This window comes from Ostrea edulis, chromosome 2 (genome assembly GCF_947568905.1).
Source record: "Ostrea edulis chromosome 2, xbOstEdul1.1, whole genome shotgun sequence".
Taxonomy (NCBI): Eukaryota; Metazoa; Mollusca; class Bivalvia; order Ostreida; family Ostreidae; genus Ostrea; species Ostrea edulis.
The window spans coordinates 87,306,954-87,320,621 of NC_079165.1; the positions used below are offsets into that span (position 1 = coordinate 87,306,954).

The 13,668-nt window shown below is 34.1% G+C and overlaps 1 protein-coding gene across 1 annotated transcript; it reads left to right on the top strand.

Annotated features, from left to right (window-relative positions):
• Positions 1-10,646: 10,646 nt before the first annotated feature.
• On the top strand, positions 10,647-12,418 carry LOC125680108 (5-hydroxytryptamine receptor 1F-like). Its single transcript, XM_048919549.2, has 2 exons — positions 10,647-11,023; positions 12,217-12,418. The coding sequence occupies exons 1-2, from the start codon at positions 10,647-10,649 to the stop codon at positions 12,416-12,418; spliced, it is 579 nt and encodes a 192-aa protein (XP_048775506.2).
• The last annotated feature ends 1,250 nt before the right edge of the window (positions 12,419-13,668 follow it).

Here is a 13,668-nt window from a genome sequence, read left to right on the forward strand (position 1 = left end):
ACCATCAATTCACACTGTTTAAATCTCATTTTTAATCACATTTATTTTATTTGACTCTTCTTAATGACAATATCAATTTTCCTCAAAAGAAGAAAAGTATAATTAATGTTAATTCTATGCTAAGTTAGATAACTCTTTCTATTGTGTTTATGTAACTCTCCAGTTTGGGGAGTTACTTTTAGTGTGATATTAAATGGAGGGAATCTCATGGTGTTGTATGAATTAACAATAACGAGCAGAGTTCAATCTCATGAGGAGTACAAAATTAAAAGTAGGGCGAACAGGAAGGTGGGATCATATGCCTAGGAGTAGTAAGCATCCTCTGTCAACCCGTCCCATACGTCATGAACTGTATATTTGGATTAGGTAAGCAGAGTAATCTCTAGTCAAAACTAGTCTACGAATTTTCTTGTGTACTGTTAATTCAGTTTTGCACATTTTGCTTTCTGCTCTTCAGAAAACCCGCTTAGGGTGTTGTAAGTCATTGTTATAGCGTGGTGGTTTTGTGTTGTACATACTACTTTGATTGTATATTTTCGTAATGCATGTAATAAGTAGTTTGTGATACAAAATAAAAACGCGTGTGTATCGTCGTTGACCTTGTATTGCTTATAGGAGTTATGAGATTGATCACTGTTCGTTATCTTCACCTTCCTTTATAGGAGTTCTGAGATTGATCACTGTTCGTTATCTCTGACTTTCACGTCTTAAATAATTTTCATTCATATGTATTCGATATATCCCTATGAACTCGAAATAAAAGATACCACAGAGTCGTCGACTCCTGCTTCATACTTAGATATTTTATTGAAAAGATATATTAATGGCAAACTAACAACTCAACTTTATTACAAACGGGATGATTTCAGCTTCTCCATCGTGAACTTCCTACATTTATGTAGCAATATTTCATTATCACCTGCATATTGTGTTCATATCTCTCAATTGATTCGATACGCAAGAGCTTGTTTCACATTCGATCAGGATTTAAATCGAAGCATGTTACTGACGAACAAGTTAATGGTACATGGAATTCAAGTCTCGTTTAACGTCAACATGTCATACATTCTATGATCGATATAACGATATAGTTTGCCAATACAACCTATCATTAGGTCAGATGCAGTCTGACGTGTTTCATACTGATTGCTAGGTCGTTCATGGCACACTGATTTTGACTACGCATAACTCCGTTTACCTGATCAAAATACAGGAATCACGGCGGGTATGACCGGTCGACAGGGGATGTTTACTCCTCCTAGGTACATGATCCCACCTCTGGTGTGTCCAGATCATCATATCACATGAGACGCGAAGCGAAGAGTTTGATCTGATGATCCGCGCCTGTTAACGAGACGTGATCCAACTCATCGGATCAAGTTACTGTAGTAATGATAAATTTAGTATATACCCCCTTTTGTATTTTTAATCCACATTTATAAGATAATAAACGTATGAATTATCTAAAACACAGACATACATTGATTTTTTTTCAAATTATCTAAAGCACAGACATACAGTGAAATTATATTTTTTGTACGAAGTTTTTGTTTGTGACGCGGCGACATTTTTCACAAGAAAACGTTACGTTGATGCATTGTGACGTCATCAGTTTGAAAGGATACTGATATGGAATCAGAAAACCACAGTGTGGATCACTGTCTGTGAAACCCGCAGTATTTAAAAACACGATACATTGGTGGGTATATAATAATGAAGAATATACTTTTCTTGAACACACTGTAGAATTGTATTAACTGAAAACATAATCATGAATAATCTACTGGTTTCTTCATGTTTTAATTGTGGAGACTAACTGTTGCTTAGCTTGTGACTTTTGGCAAGACACTATATACATTATACACATACACGAATCTGAACAATTCTTAACAAAACTGTATTACATTATTGTCACGATGCTTTACATGTTATAACAGCAAACCGAGGTGTTCTAAATTAACTCATTTTTCCAATATCTCTGTATGGATTTTTGCAATGCATTCCACGCACAATTTCATCAATGCGACGATGACAATATCAGCTTATACTGTATTCATTAGATTAATTCCTTTGTAAGACAAGCAACGAAGCCGTTTCATCAGAATTAGGAAGCATGTGTTGATTTTATTTCATTTATATCAGACTTCGTACAGAATTGATTGAAATTTCAATTAAAAAATTCAACATCTTATTTTGTCATGGAATTGTAATTAGATCTCCATCAAGTATTATAAAACTCCTCTCACGCCGTTCTTATGTGGTGTCATTATAACAAAAACTTTTCATGTTGCAAATTCAGCAGAGCAACCATAATTTGGAATACATGGAGTTCAATCAAATGGTATTTCCCCCTCTAATTAACTGTCTTCGTTCATAGATTTTTTTCCCATGGCCGTTGTAGAATCCGGGTGCATCCAGGCTTGTCATATACATATACAGACGGTACAGTGATTGGGATGCTATCATTAGGTGTTTTGGATCCCTTGATATGGGCTGGTGGTAGTTATAGGTCCAAAGTAGATCAGATATTTTTGGTTGAAGAGCATACCTTTAGCGTATTTATGTCTACAGAGCATCACAGATTGTTGATTGCCGGAAGGAACTTTGAAGCGTTTATGTTCGAAGTGGATCAAAGCTTGTTCGGTAGTTTATACCCTCAAATGAAATTCATTTTAAAGTACAGTGCACCTTTAAAAAATACGTTATATTGATGAAGTGAAATTGCTAAAAATCTTCATTGAATTTGCCCCCAAAAAATGGTTATATTATAACGAGAAAAATAACGAATTCACGATTTCGCTGAAAGGTGGAGATAACGAAAAGTGATCAATCTCATAATTTCTATAAGCAATACAAAATAGATAATTGGGAAAATACGGACCCCTGGACATACCAGAGATGGGATCAGGTGCCTAGGAGGAGTTGGCATCCCCTGTCGATCGGTCATACACACCATGAGCCCTCTGTCTTGACCAGGTAACATAGTTATCCGTAGTCAAAATCAGTGTGCCAAAAACGATCTAACAATCGGTAAGAAACACGCCAGACAGTATTTGATCCGATGATAGGTTGTATTTGCAAACTATATCGTTATAACGACCATATAATTTGAAAAATGCTGACTTTCAACGAGACTGTTGAAACCTCCTGTACCATTAATTTGTTGGTTGGCAGCTTACCTTAATTTAAAAACTGACCATACGCAGAGGAAGCTCTTGTGTATTGAAAAAGTTGAGAGATATAAACACCATATGTAGGAGATAATGGAATATTGTTACATGAATATGGGAAGTTGGCGATGGAGAAGTTGAAATCATCCCGTTTGTCATAAACTACATGTATGATATCGTTATATCGAGATACGTAGATTAATACGCAGACACGTAACATCGTTTTTGAAGTGGGGGACAGCCGAAGGAGAAATTGTTCTTCTAAAATTGTTGACCAACAAATATAGAAATCTAGAAATTTCTGTAATGCTCAAAAATAAATAATCCTGAAGTGGAGGGGCACCAGTAATCTTTCGATTCTTTAGTTCATTCAAGCTTATATATTTACCATTCACCACTACCATTAAATGAATGCGGTGGAAGGGGTGCTATCTACCAATAACATTACCTTGTATGTGAAAATAACGTACTTTGCATGTAGAATAACAGAAAATGAAAGTCGAAGGGTAGATATCCCTGGTTCTACGTGCCTGTGGGTACGTATATTCAGTACCCATTGTTATTTTTTCGTGCGCGCATCTACCTCTGATCGACATTTCACATCATGAACATCCATATAACTTTGTAAATTCATAGCAAGTTCGACAAGCAATAATGCTATTAAAACAAATACGTGTTACTAAGTATTGAAGAAGCGGATTGCGGGAATTACACCCTTTTCATTTTGGAGAAGAGATGTAGAGGGAGAGATAATGAATGACGGCTGCCAGATAAAGTAACTGACAGAAAGAACAGCTTAAAAACAAATTTCAAAACTTAGATATATATGTAGTTAAATATATGGATGAGAAAAAAATGTTACAAATTTAGACAGGGGGAACTAACTCTCCTAATGATTATTTTAACAATTCATATAGCCTCATCAATGTAAAACTTATACAGTACCAGTTTTGATGCACCAGATGCGCATTTTGACAAATAATGTATCTTCAGTGATGCTCAAGCCGAAATTTTGGAAATCAAAATAACAATAAACTTGTAGGAGCTAAAAGGAAAACTAGAGTGCCAAAAACTGGAGCCAAATTCGTCCAAGGATAAGAGCTATGCATGAGGGAGGTAATCCTTAATTTTGAAATGAATTTCTAAATTTTATCGCAGCAATTAAATATTACATCCGTATTTTCAAGCTAGTAACGAAGTACTCAGCTACTGGGCTGTAGAGACCCTTGTGGGCTAACAGTCCACCAGCAGAGATATCGACCCAGGGGTCATAATGTAAAACTTATTCGGTACCAATTTTGATGCACCAGATGCGCGTTATTACCATGACATCAGTAACGGACTTTATCATTAATTTTATTTTACGGAAAAAAAGGAAGAAAATAATTAAAATAGCTAAAATAATTAAATAAATTAAAATAATATATACATGAAAAGGTCAAAAAGTTGTTTGAACAATATTTTTCATAAGTCAGGGAAATTAAACGCCCCTATAATGAATTTTGTTATAAATTTACCGAATTTCATTAAAGCATGATATATTTTGTACATCAATTAGTTGGTCAAATTGGAGTTTTTGCAAATATGAAAAAGATGAAGATAATGAACTGAAATCAACCTCATAAATCCTATAAGGAATATAAAATCGACAATAGGGCAAACACGGACCCCTGGAAACCAGATATAAGATATGTTGATCTAATGAGCTTAAATTCCTACCATCAACTTGCCCTTATGGGTGCTGTTGATTTAACAGTTCTAAACTAACCAACAAAGCAGACTATTTTTAAAGGTAAATCAGGATAATTTTTTTTATCTCAAGACCTACATCTCATCACATCGCATCAATATATCAGTCTTTGCCAAAAATAGTTACATGGCGGTGCTAATGTAAGCAGTGTAATACATGCACAGAATGCAATAAATCAAAACCTCTAAATGACTGTACATAATTTTTTTCTTTTCAATTAAGAAGATACCGAGCAAAATAATGTCTGTTTGCAAATGTCCTGTAATTTTGATGAATTATACCTATCACTAGTCTAGCTTGGTATGAATTGATCGTAAAGAACATAAAAAAATATTTCCTTAAGCATAGTCACATAAACTAATTTACAAGTACAACCTCCATGTATGATTATGTGAGAGCGCGGGCACCGTAGTGGTCAACGCACTTTTCTCACCACTACGACACGAGTTCAATCCCTGTGTTCGGCAGTGGTTGAATGTGAAAAGGTATTCTATTTCCTTGCTTGGATACGCGCGTTTCCACTGGGTACTCCGGTTTCCTCCCACAAAAGAATTCTCCAGCTCCAACACTCCTACAAGTCGGTGAATAACTAGTATATAGGGACTGTTCATTGCTGATTATATCTCCGACTTTAAAAATAAAGATTATTGTCAAAAAATATTTTGAGTGCTGTCTGACGTCTGATTAAATTCAGATCGTTGATCTTTGTGTAGCGACATAACGATAACGGAGCGGATCAAAGATCTGATTCAAATCATATAGATTGTTAGGCCGTTCTTTACATACTGATTTTAACTATGGATTACTCTGTTTACCAGACCAAAATAAAGTGGTCGCTGCAAGTGTTACCAGTCAACAAGGGATGTTTACTCCTCCTAGGTACCTGATCACACCTCTGGTATATTAAGTGGTCAGTGTTTGCCCTGCTCTTATTTTCATATTCTTTCTAGGATTTATAAGATTGATAACAGTTGTTGTCTTCACTTTTCATTCACAGAATGTTCCTGTCATCATACATAACATGGTTCACAATAGTTCAAAATATTTGCATATAAAATCAAAACAGAGACTATTGAAGATTTTTACAATATCACAGAGTTTTGAGGAAGATCTCGTTGTCGGCAAAGATAGAACTAACCCCAGAAAAAAGAAAGCAGTAGCACTAGTACATTAGAATAGAATATATATCTAATTAATCATACACTATGTAATTAGGAGGCTTGCGATCCAATAATTTGTTTCACAACATGGTAAATTAATTCTCTCCACAAACGCTGATTAATAAAATCCCCATACCTAACAACCATGCAGTAATATGAGGTTTACTACTATTTTTTCAAACATTCAGTTTACAATCAATAAATAAACTATGCTTTCTGTCATACCTTACATAGCTCTAATGACTTTATCGAATAAATCCTTGATATTAAGGACAAAGGAACCATTTATAAAAATGTAATTCCCAAGTATTTGAAACTATCAAGGTTTTAAAAGTTCCTTCGATGTATCTAAATGCTACAACAACAGGTTGAGCATCTTTAACAAAAATAAAATGTTTTAGTCTTATTAATATTTCACTTTTAGGTGTCATATTTTTCACAATTTATAAAAAACCACATCAAGATGATTCCGATATTCTCCTGTTTCTGACATCTACATATGATAAAACAATTTATTTTAAATAAATGTTAAGGTTAGTTTCTAGTTTCTGAAATAAACGAGGAAGACCTTTCATATCATCACAAAATAATTCCCAAGGTCATTCATATAAAACACTAATGGGAATGATATAACTCCAACATCACACGGAAACACATTTAGTTTTATGCCCCAAAAATATGACATTTTTTCAATTGAATACCATTATTCAGTTTTGCTCTAATTTTACAATAGAGACATATACGATGTACAGAATTAATGCTTTTTCAAAATCAGTAAAAATCGGACTATGAATTTCTTTTGTAATCCATGAAAATTTCTAAAACTGCGAAGCATAACCTGTGGTCTTATGTAAAAATGTTTTGCGAAAGTTAGATCGATGTTCTAAAATCAGTTAGACACTAGCACATGTAGCATACTCATTAAGCAAAAACTGAAGTAAATAATTAACCCAAACAGGTATCTTGGATCTTTATTTTTGAACAATGGCACCATATAACCGCTGGGAAGAAATTATTCTTGCTACAAAAAGCTTAGCATCATCATTATTCTACAATGAATTTAAACATTTTGATTTTTCTTCATAGTGATAGGATGAAGTTCAAGTTTTGAATTTTTTCCATTTTATCTAATACATCGACTGACGAATAACGGGAACTGATATGAGGAATCTATACGTTGAACATAATAGTTGGATCGTTTAAACCATCTTGTTTTTGCCTTCGAATCTAATCAATCTATACGTTGAACATAATAGTTGGATCGTTTAAACCATCTTACTTTTGTCTTCGAATCTAATCAATAAAACATGTTTACAATCATTATCTATAACTGATATATGTAAAACGCATACGGTACCAATTTGATGCACCAAATGTGCATTTCGACAAATAATGTCTCTTCAGTGATGCTCAAGCCGAAATTTTGAAAATTCGAAATAATGCAATTAAATATACATCCGCGTTTTTAAGCTAATAACGAAGTACTTAGCTACTGGGTTGTAAAAACCTTCAGGATCTTTTCTAAATATATTTAGAAAAACGTTGTTAATTAACATATAAATCAAATCACAGTATTTGCAATATGTGAAGTGTGATCAGGATGAAATTTCATTACTGTTTCATATCAACTCGGTTTGAATTGGTTTCTGAAGAAAAAAAAATTACATCGAACTCCTAACAAATTCAATAAATTTGTTGTTTGAAGCTTGGGTGAAAGTCCATAACTAATTAACTTATACAGGTTGATATTTTATCTATTCATTACCCAAAGAATTAGACATCCTAGGGCATAAATGACAAAACATAGTATGTGTGTCATTACATCACACTTTAAGATGTTCCGTATTTTTGTAATATCAAATCTCATAACTCAATAAAAACGAATTTATTTAGCTGTATACCATAAAACCTTAATAATCGTCAATTTTAAAAATTTTGGTAATCGTTAATTCCTATTAACAAAACTAAAAAAAAAAACAAATCAAAAACAAAAACAAAACAAAAAACCAAAAAAAAAAAATAAATAAATAAAAACAACAACCCACAAATGAATGTTAAACTCTGATAATCGTCATTTTCTATTTACAATTAGACCAAACTGATTTTAAACCTTCAATTTCTTCAATTTTCTGATCAAACCAAAACGGACGTCAAATTCTGATAATCGTCATTGTCTATATATACATGTATACGATAAGACCAAACAGATGTTAAACCTTGATTATTTTATTTTGTCACGTGCAATAAAACTAAGCAGGTGTTTAATTTTCATAGTTCTCATTTTCTATACGCAATATAACCAAACGTATGTTAAATCTTGATGGATCGTTATATTCTATAAGAAAAGGTGAAGATAACTAAAAGTTATCAATCTCATAATTCCTATAAAGAAGGGCAAACACGGGCCCATGGATGTACCAGAGGTGGTATCATATGCATAGGAGGAGTAAGCATCCCCTGTTGACCAGTCATACCCGCTATGATCCCTATATCTTGATAAAGTAAACAGTTAATTGGTTGTATTTTGTTTAATGTCCCTCTCGTAAAATTTTCACTCATATGGAGACGTCATCCTCGCCGGTGAAGGACTGTAAAATTTGGTCTCCTCTTGCAATAAGCTAAGGCTACTGCGGACCCCCACAGGAACGAGGCAGCCTGGCTACTGGCAAATAAGTTAATGCTACAAGGATTATAACAGTTTCGTTTAAAGTCGGCTTTTTACAAATATTAAAGTCGTTGGAACAATCTAATTTACCAGTACAGTCTGCTCATTATGAGTAATCCGTAATAACAGTAAGTGTGTATAGCGGTATGCAACACGTCAGACAGCATTTGACCAAATGTATGTATCTGTATAGATGGTGTGAATTTTTGGTATATATGATCAATATCAACACAAGTAATTTTATCCACTTTCAGTATTTATAGAATGTTTGGCAAGAATTACAACAAATAGTTCTATCTTTCTTAGATATATACGTATAAATTTATCTGATGAAAACGGCTAGGAAACTATTATTTCTGTCTGGAAGTAACGGAAATTCAAAATATGTTTGTTCAGAAGCTGTGCTAAAACATCAATTCTCAGCAATTACTGTTGGTTTTTGAATTGCGTGAATGTCTTACGGGAAATGTGGCTAGATTTCAAAATGATTTATACATTTTACGTGACGGGACAAGCGCACTCAGATAATACGGCAACATGAAAGGTGAAGATAACGAACACTGATCAATCTCATAACTCCTATAAGCAATACAAAATAGATAGTTGGGCAAACACGGACCCCTGGACACACCATGGGTGGGATCAGATGCCTAGGAGGAGTAAACATCCCCTGTCGACCGGTCACACCCACGTGAGCTCTATATCCTGATCAGGTAAACGTAGTAATCCGTAGTATGTGAAATGATGAAAATGTGAAAAGAAAAAACAACGCTGAATCGCATAACTTCTATAGAAATACAAAATTAATAGAAGTAAGCATCCCCTGTTGATCGGTAACACCCACCGTGAGCCTTATATCTTGATCAGGTAAACGAAGTACTAGTATACCGTAGTGAATATCAGCGTGTAAAATGTAAAGATAAGTGATATGGTGTTAGAATTGATCGTGTTTTATTGTTTGTTTGATAAGTTACAGCTAAAGCATGTAACACCATGACAATTATAGTTTATCACCTATACATTTGTCTTCAACTATTGTACATGTAAGCTTGGTAATGTTTGATTTGGAACATTCTAAACTTAATTGTAATTCTAAAAACAACTATCACTTAGTTAGTATAGATACAACACCGATTAAAAGTATTCAAATCATATATCAAATTTCAGGAAACAGATGTACTAGCTAACAATGGCAAAGAACTGAATAGAACTGAATACATTGATCAATAAATTGATACACCTTTCTTCTTTATTAATTTACACATACCACGCCTTCTTGTGTATTGACAAACCATCACTCAGTGTGTCATCTACTACCAAGGTATAAATTCAGATCAGTTCGTTTTAATTTTCTCTTTCGGTTCTTACCAGAAATTAGTTTCTATCTTCGAATAACTGTCTTAGTTGTCATTCCTTTTTACTAAAGTCAGCATTTACCAAATTTGAATCTAACGAGTTGAAACTTGCTAGAATTCTAGAACAGGAACAAAAATATTCTGAGCATGAATGATACCAAAGAAAACACTACCCTGGGCTCTTCATCGCCCAGCAAAGGAATTCCTACTATTCTCATTGCCTTCACTTCACTACAGATGCTCGTTTTCGTGGTAGCCTGCGCGGGAAATGGAATTGTTGCTGTAGTCTTTGTTCGCCATATCAAACCAATGTCTGCCACAACGAAGTTTATTCTTTGTCTCGCCGTAGCTGATTTCTGCGTGGGGCTATCATCAGGTTCACAGATCTTTTACTTGTTCTTTCGAAACTTGTCAAAAAATATGTACACTTGTTTATTGCGATATCAAGTTGTCTTCATGATGACTTTGGCCTCCCAACTCGCTGCTGGCTTCACAACTCTTGATCGATACATTGCTATTTGTCATAACGCGTACTACAGCCGTATTATGAAACCTTCAGTTGTAAATTGCATGATTACCTTTTTGTGGAGTTTTTCCTTCACTCTTGCTGGACTACCCTTTATCTACTTTAACAATTGGGATCAGGGCGTTAGATGTAGCTTTGGCTACCTCTTGCATGACTGGATTTATCTTGTATCTGGCATTTGTGAATACTCATGCATGGCTTTCTCGGTCTTTCTGTATGGTCTGATATTAAAAACAGCTCGAAAAGTATATGCAAAATCTTTGAAGAAAGCCTCGGAGGGTCCCGACAACGAACGTAACAGAAAGATAATAAAGAACATCCGTTCAGCAAAGGTTATGGGATACGTCACTTTGGCCCTGGTTCTCAGCTGGAGTCCATACAAAGTATATCAGATACGGTAAGAAATATTGCATTCAATCACACACTAATGTTATTGCAAGAGCGTATTTCATCCGCTGTACTATAACCGAAAGGAAAACCAGACGAGCATTTGCAACAATAATTGTGTAATAATTTTGTATAACAAAGAGGTCGTTACTCATGAGGTTTATAATGCGTATTCCGGCAGCAAAAGGTACATTGAATTTCTAGGATCGGAAGTCTTTTGTTTTTATCAATTTAGAACCACAAACTCATTCATAAGTTAATATATAAGAATGATTGTTAAACTCTATCAACATGTTTGTAAAATATCTCATGCAAGTCTCTATGTAAACCATTATAAAAGGCAGGTAACGTTTTTACCATTCTGACATATTTTTGGAAATTTCACGCTAAAAAAAGACATTACTGTCGCTGAAATGCACTATTATATCAAATAAAATAAGTAAATCCCGACATTCCATAAGTTATCTGTTTGATAGGAAATTTCTGATTTTCAATGACAGTCGTTTACTGTCATGGGTATTGTAACCATTTACAAGATAAAATTGAAAGTTGCCAAACGACAATATATACAAGGTAGCAAAGGTTCCATTTAACCACCAACATAATCATTCGTACTAATGTATTAAAGGTAAATGTTTTGTGGAAACATCCTGATGAATCTAAGTTATAATAGTCAGTTTGATCAAAATGACGTAGAATTACTTCACAATCATGACAATTTGCCGCAATGTTTGGCATTTAATGCAAGATATCGCAATTTAAGGCAAATTTACATTTTACGAAACATCGATTGCATGCTAGGAGAAACTTTGAAATAGATTTTACATTTCAAGTCCATGTAAGTCATAGAAACAATTGTTTGCCCAAAGCCGCAATCTATATTTTTAAAAATGAACGTTCACAGAAATAGGCATATGATCAAAATAGAAATGACTGTAGATATTAGGGGAGAATTTTGTGAAACTCTATTCAACTTTATTTCTAAGTGTAATATTTTTCTTTAAAGCTTTATATTTATTTAGTTTACGGGGACCCCAAAAGGACGTTATCAGACATAGTAAGAATTCCTGCTTGCTAAGTGATAATAGGATTTCCGTTACTTTGGGACTTTTCCCATCAAATATCTACGGAGATACCAATGTATATCGTACAACTTTAGTCGACACTTAGTGCGCTGTGTACATGTTTCCCTCTATTCTATAGATATGGTCTCGATATGACTACCGATTTTACCTTCAATATGTCCGGCTGGCTTGTATTTCTGGGAATATTTAACAGTGCTGTGAATCCTTTCATCTACGCCTACCAACGAAGAGACTTCAAGAAAGGGTGTCAGAAATTGTTTGGTTGCTACAGAAACGAGGGACAGCCAGGGTCCAAGGTAGAAGAGTCGAGTCGTTATTAACAAACGAACGAAAATGTTGGGGTTTATTCATCATATTGGCTAATTAAACTGATATTCGGAAACTGAAATGAATATGTACACGAACATTTGGGGTGAATGAGTGATGCATGTAATTAAATATCGGGGGTTAGATTCTGGTAATGAAATCATTTACCAATATGCAAATAGTGCTAACTAATGAATCAAGTAAAGCATGTGTTAAAATTTGAGTCACGCAAATGTATGAAGTTTTGTATACCTAATGGGAGAATGAGTGATAATTTTTGTAAATTGTATGTTTGATAAAACTGTATTTTTGACATTTTGAGTGAAACATGATACATGCTTTATGACGTATTCATTAATTGTAGAAATATTGCCGATGTTTAATTACCCACATGTTCTTATTGTTCATGGTTATGGCTATCGATTTGATTTAAAAATTGACATAGTAACATAGTCTACCATAGCACATCATTTCAATCTGATTTACCGAAATGTAAGTTCTAAACGTGTAAGCAGTGTTTATGAAATCTACGCACAGGTTTCATTTTATCTGGATATATCTAAATATCTTAATACATCTGGAAAATTCGGAAGATACATTCTGAAATTGAAAATAGATCTGCGAGATCATATTGGAATCTCATCACAAGTAAAGGTTCGATATTGTAAATTGTCATCGCAAATGTTTCTCGTGACGTGACGTGATTTGAATGTGCTTTTGTAAATTGGATCTTTGTCTTTTATCTAGAATGTCATCAATTTTGACCTACATTTTATGTACGTTTTACTTAATTCAATCTGTATGGATACAATCCAAAACTGCAGAATATTCCACCATTCTTATCCACGAATAGTGACCGATCAACGGAGGATGCTTTCTCCTATTGAGCACCTGATCCCATCACTGGTGCTTCCAGGGTGTCCGTGTTTGCTTTACTCATAATTCGTCATCATCACGTTTTGTTATATCATGCCTAATTTCCTGATCTACTGCAGTTTTTATGTACATGAAAAGCTACGAAATAACTTGTAATGGATTCTCATTGTGTTATTGTGACATGTTATTTTTGTATTGAAATATCACTGGAGCGTTACTGTTAGATGCCATTTTTGCTGTATTGAACGTATCACCGGAGTGTAATTGTTGCATGTTATTTGTGTTCAATAAAACATATCTGTACAATTATTCCTTGTTATCCAATATCCTGGAGAGGGTACAAGATTAACAAATAATACAATAATAATTGATATTCTCAAAATATGAT